This window comes from Panthera leo, chromosome E2, assembly GCF_018350215.1.
Source record: "Panthera leo isolate Ple1 chromosome E2, P.leo_Ple1_pat1.1, whole genome shotgun sequence".
In the NCBI taxonomy this organism is placed as follows: domain Eukaryota; kingdom Metazoa; phylum Chordata; class Mammalia; order Carnivora; family Felidae; genus Panthera; species Panthera leo.
In genome coordinates, this window is record NC_056693.1 from 18228912 (window position 1) to 18252158 (window position 23247).

Below are 23247 nucleotides of genomic sequence, written 5' to 3' on the forward strand. Positions count from 1 at the left end.
CCATCAGTGAAATGTAAATCAAGACCCTGGTAAGATATCACTACATACCTATTAGAACAGTCAAAATAAAAAATAATAACAATACCATGTGCAGGTGATGATACAGTGAAACTGGATCATTCACACATTGCTGGTGGGAATGTAAAATGGTGAAGCCACTCTGGGAAATAGATGGTGAGTTTCTTGGAAAAATGAACAAAACGCACCACCATATGACTTAGCAATTGCATTCCTAGGTGTTAATCCCCAAGAAATGAAAACTTACGTCCACACAAAAACCTTAACACAGTTGTTCATGGCAGCTTTATTTGTAATAGCCAAAAACTGGCAAGAACCAGCATGTCATGTAGGTGAGTGCTTAAATTGTGATCCATCCATACCATGGAGTAGTAATAGCAGAGAACAAGGTATTGACACACACAGCTTGGGTGATTCTGAAGGACATCGTACTAAGAAAAAAAGGAAACATCAACCTCAACAGGTCATGTACCATATGATTCCTTTTATGTAACAGACCAAATAAAATGACAAAATGATAGAGATGGAAAACAGATTACTGGTTGCCAGGGGCAAAGGAAGTGGGCATGACTACAAGGGAAAGCCTTGTGGTAAGGGAGTAATTCTGGATCTTGATTGCAGCGATAGCCACATACATCTAGACATGTGATAAAAGGACTCGGAACTGTATACACACACTCTACTAATGTCACACTCTTGGTTTTGATACTGTACCATAATTGTGTAAAATATGGGCACACAAGACCTCTGTTTTATCTGTGCAACTTCCTGTGAATCTATAATTATTTCACAATAAAAAGTTCTATTTTTGCAACTTCCTGTGATTCTATAATTATTTCAGAATAAAAATTAAAGTCCCCAGCAATCTCAATGGGGGCTCCAGCTGGGGAACAGGGTCCCAAAGGTCTCTGGCAGGGGACCCACTGGGGACTTAAATCCCTAATCATCACCTAGAAGGAGTGCCTGAGACCTCTGCTGGCCTAACTCCGGGCATCGCTCACAGTCTTGTAACAGGAGGAAACTGGGCAGTAGACTCATGTATGTGCCTCGGTTTCTGGAGACCAAAGGCTTATGGAGAAGGCCAGGGTGGAAGCAGAACTCTATGACTTTGGTGCCTTTACTCTTCTTTCCAACTTTCCTTCCAAAGAGGTAGATAGTCTCCATTTTGGGTGGCCAAGTGTTCTAAATACTTTCTGTATTTATCAGTGATTCCTTCCTGTTGATGATTCTTCCAATGGGGCTTGTAATTGACAATTCTTCCTGTAATTGACATTGGGTGATGTGCCTCTCCTTTTATGGCGGATGGCCAGCACTTTGGGTCACATCCCCTCGGGGAAAGCAGTGGAGCCAGGCAACTAGGTGCTACCGTGAGCCCTGGGCTATCACTCCCCACCTGGCCATGTGCCCCCTCGGAGCCCCCTCCCCAGGACCATAACATGAGGATAGTGATCGCGCCCTCCTCACAGGTTTAGTGAGGTCACCCGTGTGATGGACTCAGCTGTGTGAGCGCCTTATGACAAGCATGTGGTAAACAGACCTGGTTTCAAATCCAAGTGCTGTCAATTATCAGTTGTGACATCCCTCAGTTTCCCTCCTAAGGGAGATGATGATATTGGCAGAACTGACCTCATGGGTGTGCTGTGAGAAATCACGGGCAAATATAGTGCTTCACACAGTGGCTGTCACGAAATGAATGTGCTGTAAAAGTGAGCTGTTATTATTATGGATATTGTCACTCGCTCTGCTTGACCAACACCTCATGGGTGACCTGGAGTTGGGGCTTGACAGAGAGACCCTTTGAGACCAAACTATTTTTTTCCTCCCATTCCCCAGGGGAGCTACTCCAGGCAGACCAGACTCTGGGGGTGGGTCTTCTGCTTGCCCGCTGCCCTGCCCGGGAGGCCTGTGAGGCTGAGGTTGTCTCCTCCTGTCCGGGGAACAGGCTGGCGTTGACAGCGAGGAGGGTGGGGAAGAAAACCCAGGGAAGGAGGCTCTGGCCTGGAGCCCTTTCACTGATGAGGATGACAAGCTGCCTGCCGCAGGCACTGTCCTCAGGATAGGACTGGGGGCTGCCAGGGATGGGTTGTTCTCAGCCAGGAGGAACCTGGGAGGTGGCAGGAGAAGAGGAAAAGGAGATGCCTGTGGTCATGACCCTGGCCCGGTGCCTAGGCGTCTTCCTTCCTACACGCGGTGGCTGTCCCTGCCCACATGAGACCTGCTCACCTCTACGCTGGCCCAGCCAGACGTCATCCTGTGCCTCTGTCCCCATGTCTCTAAGTCACCATGTCATAGGTTCTGACTCTTCCTCAGCTTGTAATTTCCCAAGGGCGGGCTGCCGTCAGCCTTTCCTATTGATGCGGCTGGAGTAGGGCACACTTGTGTTCTCCACGAGCTTGTTCCTTCCACCGTCTTCGGTGGCTGAGGAAGAGGCTGTCTGGAACCCCTCTCTCTCCCTCTCCTCTAGCACTAGCAAGCTCCGTCATTTCCTTTTACAACAGAGGTCCTGACCTCTCCCCTCTCACTGTCTCCACTTCCTCTCTCTTGGCCTCCTGAGCCCTCTGCCCACAGCTGCCCATCAGCTGGGTTCATTGTCCCCACAGTGGGGTCTTAGAAACCTCAGCCCCTCCTTAATATGCTTCTGTGTATAATCCTCCAGTGACAACCCAGATCGCTCTGAGTAAAAGACCAAGTCCTAACTGTCCTATAAGGCCTGTGATCAGGCTTCCTTGGGGAACTGTTCCGGCTCACCAACTCCCTCCCCCCCCAGGCATGCTGGTTTCCTTCTGGTTCCTAAACATAACGCGTACATTGCCACGCGTGCAAGATTGCACACGATCTTGGCTTTTCCCTGGATCCACATTCTTCACAAATGACCAGAATCCCCTCCCTCACTTCCTTCTCTCTACTCAAATGACCTCTTTCCAAGATGGTAGCCCTACACAGCACATCCTGTCCAATCGTGCTCACTTTCCTTCTTAGCACACCCACTCCCCAACCAGCACTTGTTTGACTGATTGTCATCTGTCTCTTCCACAGAGTGTCAGCCTCATGAGGTCGGAAGGAGTTTCTTCTTGGTCACTGTGATATCCCTGGAGCCCAGCATGGGTGCTCAGTAGATGCTTAGTAGGCACATAATAGGTGCTCAGGAACCACGTGTCAATGGAAGAGATGAATTCTGGGGGGAGTCTAGGAGAGGGGTGGAGTGTGATATCCCGAATTCCGGTCCTCCTTGTGTGTCATCGCTGAATGTTAGTCCCTCCTAAGAGACGGTCTTTGTATCAGATCACTTCGTTTTCCGTAAACTTTAGAGGTCTGCCTATGACCTTCAGGACTTTTGTTCTGTCTGTCCTTTATTTCATACATCTCTTTAAATCAATTCACTTGACTGTTTTAAGTTATTTTAGAGAGAGAGAGAACGAGCAGCATGAGTGGGGGAGAGAAGCAGAGGGGGAGAGAGAGAGAGAGAGAGAGAGAGAGAGAATCTTAAGCAGGCTCCACTCTCAGCACAGAGCCTGATGTGGGACTTGATCTCACGAAACTGTGAGATCATGACCCGAACCGAAATCAAGAAAGAGTTGGATGCTTAAATTGACTGAGCTACCCGGGCACCCCCACTTGACTGATTATTTTTTAAACAGCCTCATCCTAAGCTTTTGTTAAAAAACAAACAAAAAACAAAAAAACAACCCAATCACCAGTTTGGCGTGTCGCTTTCCTTTTGTTCCGATCCATGCCGAATGAAACATCAGTATTAATGTAGAAGTTGCTCTCCAGCATGGCACTCGGGCGGCCCTTTGGGCAGCACGGGGTTACCGGAGTCCCTCATTATTGACACTGCTCTGCTCCTCGGGGCGAAGTCCTTAGGGGCCTTCCTACCAGCCCAGACCTGCCGGAGCCAGAGTCTGTCGTCAGAGGACAGGTGCGTCAGGGCGGGGTCCCTGCGTTGCGCAGGAGATCTGCTCGGAACTTCCCCCGTGGCTCCTGTGAAGTCCCCACGATTCTCTGCCTCATCCTCCGCCACGCTCCGTCCTTCCTCTCGGCTCCCGGGATCTTGCCAAATATGTTCCCACTTGGGGGGGCCTTCACACGCTGTGTTCCTGTGAGACTTTCCTGTCATCGGGACGCTTCCCCCGACCCCTGAGACCCCGAGGCACACTTCCGTCCCGGGCTCTAAAAGCCCCCCTTGCACTTCCCTCGGGAGCAGGCGTCATCGGTGGCAGTCGGGCATCATGTGTGAGGTCATTTGTTCAACGTCCTTCTCTCTACCGGGCCAAGAGGGCTCCGGGAGGAAGGGGTTCGGGCTAGGCCTGGGGTCGGTCCCCTCCCCACTGCTCACAGCCCCGCGACCACCCACGGCCCCTTCTTGCTCCTGCAAGTGGGCTCGCCATCCTAGCCGGAGGCGGCCTCATCACTTTCCCTCTGGACATGGTTTGGTTAGTCCCGCCTCTCAGCCTTGACTTTGGCCTCTGTGGTATCCTCTGCCTTCTTCAAAGAGCAGGGAGAACAGCCCCGGCCCAGGGCCCGCGGCCCAATTGCGGCCCTGTCCTCCCCGCTCCCTCAGCACCTTCCGTCCCGTGAGCCCCCGTTGCTTCAAGATGGCCGAGCGCACAGTGGCGGGAGCCCGGCTCTGGGCTCAGGTTGGGGCCGTGCAGTCACCAGCTGGGGGACCTCAAGGACGTGACTTAACCTTTGTGCCTCGGCTCCCCTAGGTTCCCGAACATCGACGCCTCAGAATCACCCAGAGGACTCGTCAAAACACAGACTGCCGCCCCCCCACCCCCGAGCTTTTAGTTCCTGCAGACTGACAAGGGGCCTTGAGAATGTGCCTTTCTGACAGGTTCCCAGGGGATGCTTATGCCGCTGGTACAGGGACCATTGTGAGAGCCACTGTCATACTTGTTAGGGAAGGTAAGTGGAGATTAATTAACCTCTTCACGTTCCCAACAGGGGTTATGGAAAACGAAGAACTGAGTCCAGGGCCTGGCCACTCCATTTCCTAGCCCTGGGACCCTGGGGAAATCACCTGGCTTCTCGGAGCTGCAGCGTTCTTACCTTCACAGGGTTGTCCTATCCCTTCCCACGATAGCCTGAGCTTCTTGACAGGGCTTGGTACACAGCTGGTGCCTAATTAATGTTTCTTGAACCAAATGAGTGAGGTGGGAGAGGCTGAAGCTACAGACTGTGGCACGAACGTGGGGGGAAGGCAGTCAAACCAACACAGGCTTACGAGACGGTAAGATCTGCGGTCACCCCGACCTGCGGTCACCCCGTCCAGCAGAGCGCAGGAGGGAATGGGAGTGAGCGAAGGGGCCAGACTCAGCTCACAGCTGCCAGCCCCGAGTGGGAGCGGCTTCAGGGCAGTTGGCCTGGGCTCAGGGCTAGAATTCCTGGGCCCACGTCGCCACACGGGGCCTTGCAGAGGGCGAGGAGGGCGACGCTGGCTCCCCTAGGATGGATCAGAAATCATCAGGATCGGGGCGCCCGGGTGGCTCAGTCGGTTAAGTGTCCAAATCTCGGGTTCTGTTCAGGGCACCATATCGCAGTTCTGTGAGTTCGAGCCCCGTGTGGGGCTCTGTGCTGACAGTGCAGTGCCTGCTTGGGATTCTCTCTCCCCCCCCCCTCTACCCCTCCCCCACTCACAATGTCTCTGTCTCTCAAAATAAATAAATAAACTTTAAAAAGAAATTTTAAAAAGAGTCATCAGTATCTAGATAGGTATTTGGATTCAGGGCATTTATTTCATGTCCCTCTGTACAGGCCCTGGGGCCGGGTGTGGGGGCAGGAGACCAGGCAGGGGGCAGCAATAAATAACACGGACAGACAGACGGAGCTCCCCTCTGGACAGATGAGGTTAAAGGAGGTTAGAGAGGAGCCACAGTGCGGGGTGGGTGCTGGCAGGGTGGGGGCAGCTGGGAAGGAGGGGAGGCCGGGCCCCCAGGACCTCACCGTCACTTGCCCCATCCCTTTCCTGCCCCAGCCCTCACCGCTCTGGGGAGCAAGGGAGCCCATAGCCAGTAGGGGCCGGTGAGGGTCCCGAGGGAGGGGTGGCCACACGGGCTGCCCCCACCCCCTCACTTGACACGGATTTCAGCATACTCGGCCAGCTCCTCCGTCAGGGTGTAGCTGTCCTTGGTGGGCCGTTTTCCCAGGTCCGAGTGAGAATAGCTCAGGTCCAGCTCTGGGGGTTCCCCCCGAAGGCCCAGCAGCCTCCTCTCAGATCCCAGTCGCCTCTCGCTCTAGGAACAGAACCAGCCCATTAGGAGGCCCTCGTTCCACCTTTTCCAGAGGCTGCGGTTACTTGTGCCTGCACGGCCCCAGAGTTGAGTCCCAAAGCCCCACGTGAACCTCCTTTCTCGTCCCACCCTGGGGCCTTTGCCCCCACGGGTGCCCCGATGCACAACCACCTCTTCCTTGCTGAGCCCGAAAGTCACCTACAAATTCAATGTCTCCGGGAAGCCCTCTTCAACATAGGGATTTGAGGGACATGCAAGTCAACCCATAGCATCTTCCCAGATTAAAGCCACCTGCTCGGGATCCCACCTTTCCAAATATTTGCAAATGCCTGGCTCAGTGCGTCCTTCCCCTATGTTTGGGTCTGGTGAGGCTCCCCTCCGCAGTCTGCGAGATCCTGCAGGTGTGACTTCGGCTTCCCTGTCATGTGCCCCATCCCCGCCCCCACCCGTTGGACACAGACAAGGGGCAGCGGCCACAGACAGAAGGGAGCAGCAACAAGACAGAATAGACAAGGCCAGGAGTGCCAGGCAGGGCCGGACTTGACCAGGAGCCGTCCTGGATGCCTGACGAGAACGCACACACATGCACGCCAACCCCACGGCCCGACAAGGGCCCAGAGGCGGGCACACTGAGGCCCCCGGAACCTACCTCCTGGGGCGCTCATTCCAGGGTAGAGACCTCTCTGGACTATTGGAGAAGGAAATGCAGTCACAGACCCGGGTGGGGAGGATGGGGGCTGCCCTCGGCGGAGCCCCTCGGCCCCCTTCACGGCCTCAGCCCGAGCGCCCTGCCCAGCCCAGGTGCAGCCAGCCCTCCGCACTTCCTCCCTGCCCCTTCTGAGGGGCCAGCCTCCCTGCTGCCCCTTGGCCCCCCAGGCTCTCCCAGACCCTCCGTGTCCCTGGCACCCAGGTACTCCAGCTAAGCTGGAGCCACAGGCCCTCACCTCATACTTCTCCGGCGCCCCAGAGATGCGGAAGTCGCTGCTGAACAGGACCGGGGGGTTGTCCCCCGCCGAGAAGCTGGGGCTCTCTGTCACGTTCTTTCTGCAGGGCAGGACATGTCAGCCCCAGGGAGAGTCCCAGGCCTCCCTCTCCCTTCCATTTCTGCACCCCATCCACCTTAGGAGTTTCACTCAAGGGACCCCAGAGTTGTTTCCAGCCTTCTCTCTAAGATGGGGCAGACGGCCTCTTCAGAATGACCAGCCTCTTCCTGTCCCCCACTGCCCATCCCTCCACCTGGTCCCTGCCACTTTTCAGGACCCCGGTCTGGCTTCTAGGGGGTCTTCCCTGGCCCCGTCACACCCTCTTGCTGCCAGGATGTGATGCAGAAAGATTAGTCCGCTCTCAGGAGAGCTGATGTGCGTGTGCCACAAGGCAGAGAAACAGCACCGTTGTGGCAGGGGGGCGTGGTTTGGGGCCGGGAGTGTTTTTGTTGCCAGAAATGAGGTGTGGGATCACCAGGGCCCCGGAACCACCTGGGGCCGACCCCATGGATGCGAGCCAGGGGTAGCTGGCATTCCCCCATCACGCTGCGGCCTGCTCAGGAGGAGGGCTCCTAGAAGGCAGGAGGCCATAGCAGAGAACGCAGGGGACAGGGATGCATCAGGGGAAAGTGCCCTCCCAGGCACCGGCGCGCCCTGAATGGCGGTGGCTCGTGTTGCCAGGAGCCTCTCTCCTCCATCCTTCGGAACATTCTCAGAGCAGAACTGCCCTCCCACACACAGACAGGGAGGCCTCCCTCGCGCCCCCCCCCCCCCCCCCCCCCCCGCAGTCTCTAACTGACCTCCCCGCCTCCCTAGCCCGGGAAGACTCCCCACGCCCAGATGAGCCCCAGCAGGCCACTCACTTTCTCCGCGTCTGGGTGACGTAGCAGACGATGGCAATTAGGATGGCAAAGGCGACCACGGCTCCCACGGGGCCGATCTTGGCCCACATCAGGCGGTCTGAGGACAGAAGACCCAGACCCCCTCAGGGTTGCTGGTGGTAGTGAGGACACCCGGGTTCTTAGGAGCCAGGCTGAGGCAGAGGTGACAGCGAAAACATTTACACAGCTGGGGTGTCCTCGCCCTGACTGGCCTGGAGGGCTTAGCTGCCGGAGGGCCGAGGAGCGGACCCAGGAGAGCACAGGCAGACTCAGGACAGCCCCTCCGTATCACGCGGGAAGGGCACCCTTACCACCTGATCAAGCCGCGTGCTCGGTCGGCCTTGGGGAGGGCAGTGTGGATCCAAGAGGAGCCCCCTCCACCCCCGTGGCTCCCGGCCCCGGCCCGCACCACTCACGGGCTCCCTGGAAGGGCAGCTCCAGGCTCTTGGTGCCGTAGAGGTTGCGGGAGGTGCAGATGACCCGGGGCGGGGCCTGGGCCTGTCCCCGCAGCGTGAGGATGCTGGTGAGCAGGAGGCCGCTGCGCTCCGAGTACACGAACTCTCGCTCGGTCTCGTTCACGGTCACGTTGCGTGAGGGCAGCTCGAAGGCCACGGACGGCTCGGGGTTGGATTTCACCACGCACAGGCACTGCACTGTGTCCCGGGCTGCTGCACAGTGGGACTCCAGCAGGATCACAGGGGCGACTGCGGGGGCAAGAAAGACCAGGACTCAGGGGACCAGAGGCCCCCCAGAGGCTGAGGGCCAAGGATAGCGGCGGCCGCGTCAGAGATGAGCTGTACTTCCCCCTTTGCAGAATCTCTTGCACCCTCTCTTCGTTCACCTTGCAAAACACAAATGAGATCGTGATGACCCCCCACCCCCACCCCATGTCACTTACAGTGACATCCAAATTCATTTCCGGGTCTTGCAAGGCCCCCGCAGGACCCAGCCGCACTAATCTTCTCTCGCCATGGCTCCTTCCCAGTCGCACCGGCCTCCTCGCTGTTTTTTAAAGTTCATGGAGCTTTTTCCCACCTCAGGGTCTTTGCGTTTCCCCCTCAGCCTGGAACACTTCCCTGACATCAGCTGAACTCAGTCCCCTGCTCTGCTCAGATGACGCCTCTCTCTCCTACCACTCACGGAAACCGCACCTCGCTTCCCTGACTATGCATTGCCGGCGAGTTTGGGTCTGCTCCCCGGCACTTACCCCTACCCATGTTAGATGATCAATTTGGCTGGTCTCTTACTTCCATCAGGACAGGCTCTCGCTCAGCCTCCACTCTGTCCCCACACTTAGACCACGCCTTTCACGCAGCCCAGCTCTGTGAACACTGGTAGGAACTATAGAAATCCCCACGCTCCCTTTTCTGGCCGTCCTGCAGGTGCCCCTGCTGATCGCTAGAACGCCCTTGCATCCTGACCGTCCCTCCCTTGGGGGCCCCCCACTGCCACTGGCACCGGCCCCCATCCTCCCCCCAAGATCACTGTGTTGAGCCTCCCTTTGCTGCCATTTGTATTACAAAAATGGGACTGGTCCAGTTTTTTTGTTGTTGTTTCTTTCATTTTCCAAGATATGATATTATAATAGGATCTCAAATGTTGCTTTTTTAAAATTTAAATCCAAGTTAGTTAACTTGAATGTTGCTTTTTACTTTATTTTTTTATGTTTATTTATTTTTGAGAGACAGAGAGAGAGAGAGGCTGGAGGAGGAGTAGAGAGAGGGAGACAGAGGATCTGAAGCAGGCTCTGCATTGACAGCCCAGAGCCCGACACGGGGCTTGAACTCACAAACCGTGAGACCATGACCTGAGCCGAAGTCGGATGCTTAACTGACTGAGCCACCCAGGCGCCCCTGAATGTTGCCAAGTTCTTTTTCCCTCCTGAAGAATCCAGCACTAGAGTCCGCTCACTCTAGACTGAGCTCTTGTTCTCAGTCCCGACCAAAACCCACTTACGTGGGCAAAAGACTCTCAGGCCATCAATTCCCCCACTTATTTTCAATTTCCAGAAAAAAAAAAAAAGCAAGTCACAGTGATGGACCAGGTGTCACGTGACCGGATTCAAACTAGAGATGATTCCAGCTGGAACCTCAATGCGTTCATGCATCTAAATCTAATAAATTATACGTATAGCCCAAATTTTGCCCAGGCAGACAGGCACTGTGCTTGCCGTAGTGTTAACGAGTTAATACACCACAGGGTACATTAACAATGACAAACCTGAACTATTACATTTTTTAAAAATACTTTTCATGCACGACTGCGCCGCTGTGCTCGACGACAGCCTCCCGCCACTCTGCCCGTACGTGCTCAGTGTCTCCGCAGCTTTGCGGGCAGCCCGGGACGCCTAGGAAACCCTGACTGACCTTACGCAGACCCCAAGTTCCACAAAGAGCGGGGAGTTCTGGAAGCCCAGCTGGAAGCCCAGCTCTGCCCCGATCAGGCCATTCAGCCTCCCTGGGTCTCCAGGATGGAGTTTTCATCTGTGCAAACAGGAGTATTGGTCCTTACTCGAAAGGAACTACGTGAACTCTGAAGGCGGGCTCACAAACGCGATGCTCCCGAGGATTTAGGATGAGATCAACAGAACCATCCCGGCAGAGGGAGCGTTCGAGCAAAACCTCGGCAGCAGGAAAGGCCGGGCGGGCATCCAGCCTGGAGTCCGAGGGAGAGATTAGCTGGAAGCGATGCCTCGGCCTTCCGGAGCCCATAGGACATGTCAGGCGAGGCACTGTGCGGGGCTCACTAATCTCCACAGTCTTCACAACCTTCTCTGGGCTCAGCTACTACCCTCATACCCAGTTTTCAGCGGAGGGGCGCAGCAAAGGTGGAGTCCCTTGGCCGGGACCATGCAGCAAGGTGGGGACAGAGCTGGGATGCCGACCAGCTCACACTTCAGTCTCCTTCTGTTAAACCGGGGTGAGGAACAGTCCCTCACCATCACGTTGTTGTGAGACCAAAATAGGTCAATGTGTGCCGACGGCTCAGACTGGTCCCCGCCCACAAACACTCAGGGGAGGCGAGCACCACCCGTGTCCCACGCCGAGTTGGCCCTGGGATCAGCAGGCCAGCGGGAAACCCCAGGAAACCCCGCACTAGGAGCACCCGCCATTGTCAGTGAGCACGAAACCCCTGGTGCTACAGTACAAAGCCTTCGGGAACAGAAAGGGGCCTCGGGGAAGCCTAAAGGGCTCAGCAGGGGTGGTGGGGGCGGGGTGGGGGCACAGCTCCTTCTCAACTCCAGCAGATTGAAGGCCTTCCACTCCCAATGTGTTCGTTATCAGAACGAGCCAGATTAAGCAAGTCCTTGGGTCCCAAGGGCTCTGGGGACACGAAGCCGCCACGGGTGCAGAAGCAGACGAGAGTCCAGAAGGATCCTGGCTCTAAACAACCTTCCTAGCTGCATGGTCTTGGGGGATTCTGACCTTGGTGTTCTCCTCCCTCACATACGTGCTTCACAGGTGGCCACAAAGGCTCAGCAAAGTAACACCGCGGAAGTTAGAACCCTGCCCAGAGCAGACCGTTCATGACCGCTGGCCACTCTTACTGCGCAGGGGTCTGGGACTACAAACGTATGTGAGATGGGGTGGTGTGCACGTTCCGCGGCTTCCATCAGATTCTCAGGGGGCTCTCCGCCTCTAAAACCTAAGATCCGCTGGCTTGGGGGTGTGACAGGGAAAGGGGGCATAGCAGCAGGAGGAAGCCGGGCCCAGGAGGGCAAGCATGGAGAAAGCAGAGGACCCCACAACGCGCGATCACCTCGGACGCTGCGGGCAGAGAATGTGCGCAGAGGTGAAAGGCCAGCAGAGCCTGTGTGGCCACCCCTCTGCCACAGAAGGTGGCCCTCCAGAAATAATCTGTATCTGCCACGTACTGATTATCGCCACATACACGGTATTGAGTATGGATTGTGCTCAGTGCCTTCCGGCAAACCTGTGTGGTGGGGACCACGGTAGGGGGAGTCACGGAGGCCAGGGGCGGAAAAGTCTGGAGACTAGTGCCGGAGGGCCAGGCCGGAGCTAAAAACGAAGCAGATGGAAATATGGAGATGACACTCCAGAGGCAGTTGCGGCAGGAGAGGGAGCGGAAACGTTGACTTGGGAGCCGCGGCCCTGAATGGCGGCCCTGTGCCAGGGTGGGGGTAGGGCTGTTGGTGGTGATGTCGGGAGAGGTGCTGCTTGCCAGTGGAATGAGTTTCATTTCGAAGACAGTTAGCTTTCTATGTGCATCCACCCCACCTCTCTGGCTACACTGTATCTGATAATAAAGCTTGGTGCCCTCTTGGTCCCCTCCCCCACATCCCACAGAGCCACACTGCCCTCTGCACAGCACAACTGTCTGATCAATGTATTCTGATGTAATAACAGAGGATGAAGTCAACTACGGCAGTACGGAAAAGTGGAGTCAGTGTGCCTGGATTTGAACCGTTTTCTGTCTGTGTGACTTTGGGGAAGTGGCATAACCTCTCTGGGCTTCAGTTTGCTTCTCCGGAAACGGGAGACAGGACTAGAACCTCCCTCACGGGAATGTCATGCGGATGAAACGAGCGGATCCCTGTACAGAGCTTCCGGCAACGCCTGGTACCCAGCAATGCAACACAGGGGTCAGAGGTCGTGATTACTGTTGAACGCAAAAGGCCACACGATCCAGAAATCTCTTTGGTGACAAGCACGCCCCAGGATGTGAGAACACAGTACTCTCAGGGGGGACTTTTAATTTCTTGCTGTGGATTCGGCTTCCCTCCCTTCCCCATTCTCACCTGCTGGTGCAAAGCTGACCCCGGGTTGGGATGCACGGATGCTTTCCGGTCATCCAGGTACCCCCACCGGACCATCCACCAAGGCAGGGAAGGTGAAGGAGATCAAGCCCAGCCGGAAGTCAAGATCAAGTCAGCAGGGGAAGGGGGGGCGGGTACTCACACTCCACGGACAGGTTGAAGGTGGTGGCCCTCTGGCCGTACTGGTTCTCAGCCACACACCAGTACTCTCCGTCATCCTCAGGCGTGACGGCAGGTAGTTCCAGCTGCAGCTCGCTCTCGTAGATGACCGTGGCCAGAATCTGCTTCTCCTTGAAGATGGTGAGAATAGGATCCGGGTTGCTCTGTGTGGAGCACAAGATGGAGACCGTCTCCCCCTCCACGGCCACCATTGTCCCGTTCACCATCGGCTTCCGGGGTGCATCTGGGGGGCAGGACAGGGGGCCGATGGTCAGAAGCCAAGGGTGCCTCTTCTGCCAGCCAACTCCCAGCCCCAACGTGACCCCATCCACCCTGACCTGAGCGCACCAGCTCAGGGTGGCTCAGGTGACCCCTGTCCTGGTTTATCCTGTTTACATCAACACGGGCTCTGCAGCCAGAGTACTTGTGTTTGAACCCCAGCTCTGCCCCTTCCCAGCTGTGAGTGGACCCATCTCCTAACGTCTCCAGGCCTCTGGAAAAGGAGCTTAATCAGAGTCCCAGCCTCACAGGAGCCACTGGGAACCCAAGTGGCAGGCACTCCTGTAACCTGAACAAGGGAAAATGAAGATTTCCAACCACGTGAGTAGACCCTATGTAAGTAAATAAACATATAGGAGGCAAGATGGGGATAACTGCTTTGGAGAAAAATTAATGTAATGGGAAATCAGGGAGTTACAGTTTTAACTGGGATGGTGAGGGAGGGCCTCCCTGGGTCTAGAAGAGGTGGGTCAGAGCCAGCCGTGGGGATGCCTGGGGGCAGAGTATTTGTGTAAAGCACTCAGAGTAAATCTTGGCTGTAGCTGTCATTATTATTATCCACAGCCCTGGGCATTTTGCCTCAATAAATATTTGTGAATGAGTGAATGAATGAATGACCTCTCCTTGGTTCCTAACAAAGAACCTCATCTGACCAGCCCCTCCCCGTGGACTCCATAATACACACTGTGTAGGCAAGGGGCTGGGTGAGGTCCGGGGTCCCCTCATCCCTCCCACTAGAACTGCAATGGGGCTCATCTTGAAATGCAGATTTCCAGGGCCAAGATCTACTCCCAGAGCAGCCAAGGCTGTGGGCAGGAAGCTGAGTTTAACAGGCTTCCCCCGGGGGGCAGGGCTCCATCTGTCCCCCACCTTGTCCCAGGGATGAGAGTGGTCACAGTAGGTGTTCGCCAGATACTTTGGGAAGCAGGCGGAACGCCTCGACCTGACGCCCTCCTCTCCATCTCCACCTCCACCTTGTATATGGCCTGGAGGGTCCGGGCCCGGCCCGACTCCGGCGGCCCTGCGTGAGTCCGGTTTCCCCTAACCTCTCTGCCCCGGGGCCGGTGCTGGCGCGTGCAGGAGACTCACACATGACGCTGAGCCCCACGGTGCGGTTCTCCTGGCCATAGGCGTTCTCTGCCAGGCAGGCGTAGACGCCGTCCTCCGCGGGGGTCACCTCTTCTAGATCCAGGAACAGGCTCTCGGTCACGGCCTCCCGGAGCACCGTGCCGTCCCGCATCCAGGTCAGCAGCGGCAGCGGGTTGCTGTCAGCCCCACAGAGCAGGCTGACATGCGAGCCCTCGATGGCCTCCACCGAGGCATTCATCTCCACGATCACCGGGGGGTCTGAGGCCAGGGACACAGTGTGGGGTCAGGGGGCTGGGGCCGCAGACCCCGCTCCCGGCCCTGACCACCGCGCACGCCCCCCCCCCCCCCGCTCCGCCCCCAGGCTCACACTTGACGTCCAGGCTGGCGTAGCCCTCGAACTGCAGAGTGGTGTTGGGGAAGGAGGCCTGGCAGCCCAGCCGGTGGCCGTTGGCCTCCCTAGTGGGCACGAAGTGTAGCAGCGACACCTGCACCCACGTGCCCTCGTCCTCGCGCAGCCGACCCAGCACGGTGGGCTCCCCCAGCCCTTCGTGGCCCAGCCAGCTCAGCTCCGGGCGCAGCTCTGGGCAGTTGTCAGGCACCATGCAGCTGACCTCGACTTCCGTGCCTGCCACCACCTCCGGGGGACCACGATGTTGGGGGTGTCTAGATGAGACAGGGGTGGTGGGGGCCGGGGGAGGAGGGAGGGCTGAGGAAGCAGCATCGGGCCACGGGCCACCTCTACCTTGTCCTACTTCATTCTCGGTACCTGGTCGCCTCCCCATCCTTGCAGACAATTCCCTACGACCCTCTCTCCTCCCGGTTACCTGTCACCCAGAGGTCCTCCACAATGAACCACGGGTGTGCAATAATGAAAATAATGCCCTGAGTCCATGACACCAGCTTGACTTGCCAGTCCTCCCAGCCATGCTAGTTAAGTGGGTAATATTAGTTTGCTCATTTTTGAGATGAGGAATTCTACTGAGACCACAGCTAGTGTGGAGTAAAACTGAACTTCAAACCCTGTCACTCTGGCTTCATAATCTGTGCTCTGGCTATGACATTATATCCCCTAAGAAACTTCTCTCTGGGTGGCTCAGTCTGTTAAGCATCTGACTTCAGCTCAGGTCATGATCTCACAGTTCGTGGGTTCCAGCCCTGCGTCGGGCTCTGTGTTGACAGCTCAGAGCCTGGAGCCTGCTTGGGATTCTGTCTCCCTCTCTCTGACCCTTTCCCACTCACACTCGGTCTGTCTCTCAAAAATAAATAATAAACATAAAAAAAAAAAAACAACCTTCTCTCCTTTCCCGTGTTTTCTTTGGTTTATTTTCCGTGTGTGCGTCTGTGTGTGTTGTATGTCCTGCAGGTGTGCCCGTGTCTGGCTGTGCCAGTGGGGTCTCTTTCTGCATCACGGCTGTGATCTGGCTCATTTAGCTCCGTGCTGATGGGAAATCCGAATCTAAGGGCTCCATGCTACAGGGCCTCTCAGACATTAGGCAGCGTGCCCTACTCTGATTGCCAAATCTGGCCCAGAACTGCATTTTATTTGGCCTGAATTTAGGATTAAAAAAAAAAATCTGAATCAGCAGCCAATGTTTAGGAATTGGGAGATTACATGGAAAAAACACAGTTCTGGTTTCTCTTAAAAATTCAGATCGTCTGGGAGCGGTATCTGTGCCTTCTCCCGGATCACCAGCTACCCAGAGCAGGGTCCCCTGTGCCAGGCGCTGCTCTGAGCACTCGTAACTCTTCACTGGTTGAGCTCTAAGTGCTGTTCCCATCCCCGTCTTACAGAAGAGGAAAGCACAGCCCAGAGAAGTTAAGTAATTTGCCTCCAGTCACCCAGCTGACACAGGGATCCATCCAGAGGCCTCACCCCGAACCCCTGGGCCCCGCTGCTTTTCTCCGAGTTGTTTCTAGAAGAGGAAGAGCGCTCATATTCCTCTGAGGGCAATAAAACTATCCGGGGCCTTAGTCTGCGCCGACCGCCTGGTCCGTGTGGGCGTTGGGGTTTGCACCCCTCCCCCCAGCCAGACCGAGAAGTCCCTGGACCTGCCAGCCCAGACCTCCCTGGAGAGGTCCCGGGGAAGACTTTGTGCACCGCCCCAGCCCGCAGCACCCGCGCACCCTCTGGGGACTCACTGATGATGTCCAGAACACTGTGCTCAGAGAAGGTGTACTGGTTGTAGCCCCCGAGGTCCCCGCGGAAATAGTACTTGCCGCCCAGCTCCGGGCTGAGGCTGCTGAGCAGCAGGGTGCAGTTGCGCATGCCCAGGTCCCCCAGGAGGCGGCTGCGGCCCTGGAAGCTCTCGTGCACGACTTGGGTTCGAGACTTGAAGACCACGGGGGGGTAGTTTTTCGGGTAGGGGCTGTTGAAGTACCAGACGCCATGCACGACCGCCGGCCGCAGCTCGTCGGGGAAGTCGAAGCGGCAGGGGATGGAGACGCACGTGCCCTCGAAGGCGGAGATGGACGAGGGCATCCAGGCACCCCAGTGACCCCCTCGGGAGGCTGCAGGCAAGCGGGACCACTGAGGCGGAGGGACACGGCCTCCCTGACCCCCCGCCCCCGCCCCCACTCCCGTCGCCTTCCACGGCCCTGAGGGCTCCAGGGGCCCACAGAGACAACCCCAGCCTGCTCAGGGCCCCAGGACCCCCAGCACCCCTACCTCGTACCTGAGATCATAATCCAAAACAGAGGCAGTGTCGTGAGGAATATCATTTTGTACAGCAAGCGAGCAACAGCTGGAAAGGGGAGGTGGTGGTGAGGGCTGCGTCTATTAAGGCTTCAGGAAGGGGGCCTGTTCAGATGTTAGCTGCTGCTGGTATTATTATGATCTGTAGTTGCAAACATTTCTATGGCATGGACCGCGTACGAGGCTTCAGCGCTTTACTCCGTGATATTAATTCATGTGATCTCTTTGAGGTAGGTGCAATTATAACCCACACTTTATAGCTGAGGTCCAGAGAGGTTAAGTAACTTGCCCAAGGCCACACAGTCCGCAAGTGGCAGAGTTAAGATTCAAGCCCTGTCTGCCTAGCTCTGGGTCTGCAGACTTCACCACCCAACCGCCCTGATAATTAGCCTCCTTGTCCTCGTGCCCCTGGGCACCTGGAGAAAGTAAGGACAGAGCCAGGGCTGGGCCAGCAGCAGGAAGCGGGGGAAGCCAGGGGGAAAGAGAAGTTGGAACCCCGCCCCTCACCTCCGTCTCCCTGAGTTGGGAATGTCTTCGGGTCTCACTTGAAGCGGTCAGCCAGCCAACCTGGAACGAGAGTCAGACAGGTGCCCCCCTGCCGCCCTCTTTCGGGGTCCGCTCTGAGTGGCGACCCGCCGTAAGGCTGCCCGTGTGGGCTCTGCGGCCTGTGGATGCTTGGGACCCTCCCACACGGCCCGGCAGCTACTCTGTGGCCACGGCCCACCCCGAGCTGTGATGGCAAAGAACTCTGGGGAGGAAAGGGGGAGCGGCAGAGCATTGGGGTGGGGGGGTAGGCAAGCAGGATGGTGAGTAGGGTGAGGGAGCAGATGTCCCACGGCTGAGGCCTGGGGGTGGCAGGCAGGGACCTGGCCCATCAATGACTGGGTTTCACGGCATCAGCATTCCCGGCATGCCGCGGGAATTCCTGCCGCCCTCTCCCACCCCACAGACGGCCCCTGGTGTCCCCCACCCTCAACAGAGGCCAGGACCGGTTACAAAAGAGCCCTGTTCGCTCAGGGTGAGGGTGCCTCATCCCGGGGGGCTTCTCGGGTAGGTGGGATGGGAGAAGAGTCCGGCACTCCTGGCTGGGCTCTGAGCGGGACCAGGCGGGACCAGGGGTTGGGAGTCAGTGAGTCCCTGGCACCCGGCGGCTCTGTGGGTTGCCTCAGGGTCGAAGCCAAGGTTTCCAAGTGGCTGCCTTTCCTGGCCTCTGCCTCCCTTCTTCCCACGGACACAGACGCATGCACAGTCAGACACATGCAAAGGCCGGTATGAAAAGTGACAGATCCAGACCCGACCAGAAGGAGCAGGCTCACACAGCAGGGACTCGGGCGCACCCCGGTCAGGGCCCCGCACCCGCAGACAGGCACCGAGACCCCCGCGCCCGCAGAACGTGCCGGCACACACACAGTCACAGAAGCATGCTGCATTGCCCCGCCTCGTGTCCGCTGCACGTGTCCACCTGGGCTGGCGTGGGCACGGCATTCAGGCACGCGCGTGGACCCGCCTGCGGGCCAGGCTCACAAAGACCCGCAGACCTGCGCACACGATGAGGTGTGGCTGAGGACAGACCCGCCCAGACGCGCGCTGACGGCCACGTGGCTGATGCCACCATTGCACGTGCGACAGGAAGGCACAGGAGATAGACACAGGTGAGGCCCAGCCCCAGGCCCCGGGCCGACTTGTGAAACAAGCTTGTAGGCCACCTGTTTTTCACGGGGGGTAAAACTTGGTTCCTGGGGTGTGGGCCAGAAAAGTCTTAGAGGTTCCCATGCAGTGTGAGTCTCGAAAGGGCCGCGGTGCATAAACATATGCATACACCATGCATATGGTGTATCTGCTTGGTGGGAGTGGGATTAGGAAAACCAGGTCTACAATTTTTCCTTAGTGGGGTGTAACGAAAACAAGGCTGAGGAACACTGATGCAGATCCAGGCGGACCCAGGGGCAGCGTGTGTGTGCGTGCACGTGCACACACACACACACACACACACACACACACACACATGCACCTGTCAGGTGCCGGGTGCTAGAACTTGCTCGCTCACGGCCCGCCGCCCTCACGCCCTCACAGACAGCGGGATGCAGGTGTCTGATCTCCTGCCCGTCCTTCTGTTCCTCATCCAGCCCCAGACACTCCCACCGCACCTCAGGAGCCCTCGGGCGGCCGTTCCTGCACAACTTCCACCGTGGGGATGCTGAGGGGGCCCTTTGTTCTTTCTCCCTGGTTTCTTCCCTGAGCCCGGTCACTGTCCCTGCTGCGGTCCCAGCCCCTCCCCAAAGCAGTTCTGACCCGCACCCTGCTCCAACCTAAACTGGTGGCAGTTGCCGGTGACCATCCACGGCCCGGAGCACCTGGCCTTGGCGCGTGCTTCTGGGCGCCCCTCGCCGCCCCCTCAGTCCCGGTCCTCTGCCCTCCACCTCATCGCTGGCCCCTCTTGGCGGCGGTACTCACTTGGATGCTCTTGCTTCTGCGCCCTCTGCTCCACCGGCCCAGCTCACAGTCCCCTGGCCTCCCAGGGTCCGGGCCCCCACTTGCCAGCCCGTCCCCTCCCCCCGGGTGCCAGGGGCCGCCTGCCTCCAGGGCCCAGCTCCTCCCTGCCCCCGAGGGAGGGGGGCACAAAGGGGCCCTTGTCACCACCGCTGGAACTGGGCAGCCTGACGCCTGGGTTCTACCAGCTCCTTCCTGGAGGGGACGGGGCGGGGGGGAAGCGGCCCCCCCTTGTCCCCCCTCCTCCATCACTGAGCGCCCTGGTTCTGGGTCCCTGAGAGGGCCTTCCGATATCCCTGGAAGTCTCAGGCTAAGAAACAGGAGGCCTTGTCCTCAGTGTCTAGGGAACGTCAGTGGCAAGAACAGGTATAACCTCAGTCCCAAGAGGCCACAGAGGGTGTGAGCAGGAGCAGGCGGGACCTGCCCGCTCTTGGCTTCAGCGTCACCTCCACCCTCTCTTGAATCACTTCCCAGGGGCAGGTTGGGTGCCCACATCCTGGTCTACCTTCCAGGCTCCTCTTGCTATCACAAATGACCGTATGGTTTGACTGTCTCCTCTCATGAGAACTTGGCCTCCAGAACGACGAGGGCTTTGCCTGCTTACTCCGTCTGTCCTGTTTGTAGAATGGCTCCTGGCACAGAGTTAAGCTTCCTAACCACAGAGCGGGTGCACGAATGTGTTGCTCGGATACCCAGCGGCACCTTCTGCCTGGAGACCTTTGCACTTCCCTGTTCCTTCCTCCCGGACAGGTCTCCCTACCCCATCCCGCTCCCCACTCTGCCACTGGCCGCAGCCTGTGCACTCTGTTGGCTCCCAGCTCGGACACCACTTCCTCTGGAAGCCTGCCCTGCCCGTCTCACCAAGCCGGGCCCCTCCATTCAAACGCTGCCCTGTCCTTCCAGAGCCCTCCGCACACTTGCCCGCCGCGCTCTGGGGGCGCTCCTTCCGCGCCGGCACGGGAGCTCCCAGAGGGCAGGGTTTCTACCTGTCTGTCTAGTTCATCCTCTGTCCCATAGAACAGCGCCTGGTGCTCAGAGGGGCTTATCGGGGGCTCTGTTTACTCTATGAGCTGGGTGAGGATCCTCTGTGTGCAGATTCCAGATTCCACAGCGATCCTCCTCTTTGGTCATGACCTCTGCAAGGTGCTTGTACGGGGAGGGACGGGCGGAGGGAGCTGGCGATGCCGCGATTAAGCGTAGTGATGGTTTGACCAGGAGCTGTTCAGCCACACTGGCGCATCCTCAGTCCTCATTCAGGCCAGAGCAGTTTGTGGGGAGAGGGGAGGTCCTTTCTCCCAAGGGAGAACTCGGCCAGGGTGGGGAGGGTGAGGGCCAGGGAAATCCCTCAGACCCAGGCGTGTGGAGTCAGAGAAAGCTGGATAGAGGGGGAGGGGGAGTCCCACCCCCACCTCAGGCTTCATGATGTCAGACTCTGCCCGTGCCTTTCCCAGACAGGGACAAAGGCCCATTGAGAGTGGGGTGGGGCTTGAACGCCTGGGTCCCGGAGAAGAGAGGGGCCTGGTGCCTGGGCTCCGGAGGAGGACACTGAGATCCTGGGCTACTCATATGGCACAGCCTTCAGCCTCAACACCAACCCCGTTGGGGTCGTGTGCCTGTGCCGTTTGGGGGTCCAGCTCCTCTTTAGGCGTGCACCGGAGGCTGTCTCGTGGGGCGGGTAGGATGTACAGGCAGGCGCATCCACAGACAGCCCTGGGTCCCCAGGCCACAGGAGGGTGGGGCGCTGGGGAGCCTGAGAGTGTCTAAAGGGGGAGCTGCCGCTCTGATCCGGCCGAGCCTTCCAAACCAGGCAGGTGTGGTAGGACTACTGTGACAGAGCACCACGTGCTGGGTGGCTCAAAAAACAGAAATCGATTGTCTCCCGGGGCTGGAGGCTGCAGTCTGACGTCAAGATGTTGGCAGGCTCGATCCTGGGCGCTGGCGGGAAGGATCTGCTCGAGGCTTCTCTCCTTGGCTCATAGGTGACAGTCTTCATGTTCGCATGGCATTCTTCCTGTATACGGGCCTCTGTGTCCAAATCCCTGCTTTTCATAAGGACACTAGCCCTATTGGATTAGGGTCCACCCTATTGACCTCATTTTAACTTGATTATCTCTATAAAGAGACCTTATTTCCAAATCGGGTTACAATCCTGGCACTTAGGACTTCAACATTTAAATGTGTGGGTGGGGTGGGTGGTGCCTGGGTGGCTCAGTCGGTTGAGCGTCCGACTTCGGCTCAGGTCATCATCTCGTGATTCGTGAGTTGGAGCCCTGAGTCGGGCTCTGAGCTGACAGCTCAGAACCTGGAGCCTGCTTCCCATTCTGTGTCTCCCTCTCTCTCTGCCCCTCCCATGCTTGCACTCAGTTTCTCTCTCTCTCTCTCTCAAAAATAAATAAACATTAAAAAAAATTAAATGTGGCGGGGGGTGGACACAGTTTAACTCATAACTCGTGAGCAGCTAAATCACCCGATGAACCGAAGCCCAGAGACACTTCTCCTTTTTCAGATGAGGAGGCGGGGTTTCTGTGGAGAGAAGACGCCTGCGAGATCCTGCAGCTAATGGGAGACTAAGCTGTCTACCTCACCTTCCTCTTCCCACCCTTTGGTCTCCATTCAGGGAAATCACTCCCAGAGGGCGAGCCTGTCATGGCTTCCAAGGCAGAAGGTAGAGGGTGACGATGTACAGGACCGATCTGGCTCCCTGGCTGGGTTTAGTTGGGCTCACAGAGTGTTGTTTACAAAAAATAAAATCCCTTTCATCAGCTGCCAATATTTAAAAAATCAGGAAATTTCACATAAAAATAAGCATGGCCACCTTCTCTCGAAAAGAAGATTTCACCATGTTTGGCCCATCTTTGGGCACAACAGCCATCTACCGGTCTCCTGTTGGATACCCGGGCCTCCCCATGGATACGAAACATTGGGCCCAAATGGCCAAGACCCCTTATCACCATGCTAGCGCTGATGTTTTCTTAGAGGCTGGGAAGATAGTGAAATGCATCTTCTCTGTTTCTATCAGTGGGGAAATGGGATAAAGCGAGGGGGATATGGTCCCAAGAACAACGGGAGGGAACTCAGCTCCTCATGGAGGTGGACGGCGTTCTCCCATGTGGGTCACGTGCCGTGTGTCCTTACTGAGATCACAGAGCCTCCCACGTGCTCCTCTGAGACAAGCCCCCCACCCCTCACTCGTTCGCCGTGCCTGTCCGGAAGGTTGTCGGTTTTTCTCAAACTCTTTGGTGTCAGAATCCCTTTCTACTCTGCAAAATCTTCGAGGACTCCAAAACAACTCTTGTTTACATGGGTGGTATCTATGGCTGCTCAATGTATGAGAAATCGAGACTGGGACGCTTTTAAAGCACGGGGGCACACGAGCTCACAGCTCATTACCGTCAGAGCCATGGGGTCATCCCGTGTCACAGAGCTTGTATGCCCGGGACGCAAAGAAGGTGAAAGAAAAAAACAAGTGACGTTTTCGTAGTTTCCACCTTGTGGAGCCCTGCGAGGAGTCCCCAGACCTTGCTTTGAGAACCCTTGTGGGGAATCTAAAGTTGTAACCCCTGTTTCAAGAAGACTTCAAGGAGAAGAAACTTGGCTTAACTTCCAGCCCCGCTGTAGCAACGTAAATTCTAGGTCCTCTGAAGAG

The 23247-nt window shown here is 57.1% G+C and overlaps 1 protein-coding gene across 1 annotated transcript; it reads right to left on the reverse strand.

Annotated features, from left to right (window-relative positions):
• Positions 1–5771: 5771 nt before the first annotated feature.
• MAG (myelin associated glycoprotein) lies at positions 5772–17140 on the reverse strand. Its single transcript, XM_042919104.1, is given in 10 exon segments — positions 5772–6254; positions 7196–7295; positions 8098–8194; positions 8532–8819; positions 13035–13295; positions 14420–14677; positions 14787–15065; positions 15068–15082; positions 16559–16927; positions 17092–17140. Coding segments are annotated over 10 exon segments (1878 nt in total). The 5' UTR covers positions 17138–17140; the 3' UTR covers positions 5772–6089.
• Between the last annotated feature and the right edge of the window lie 6107 nt (positions 17141–23247).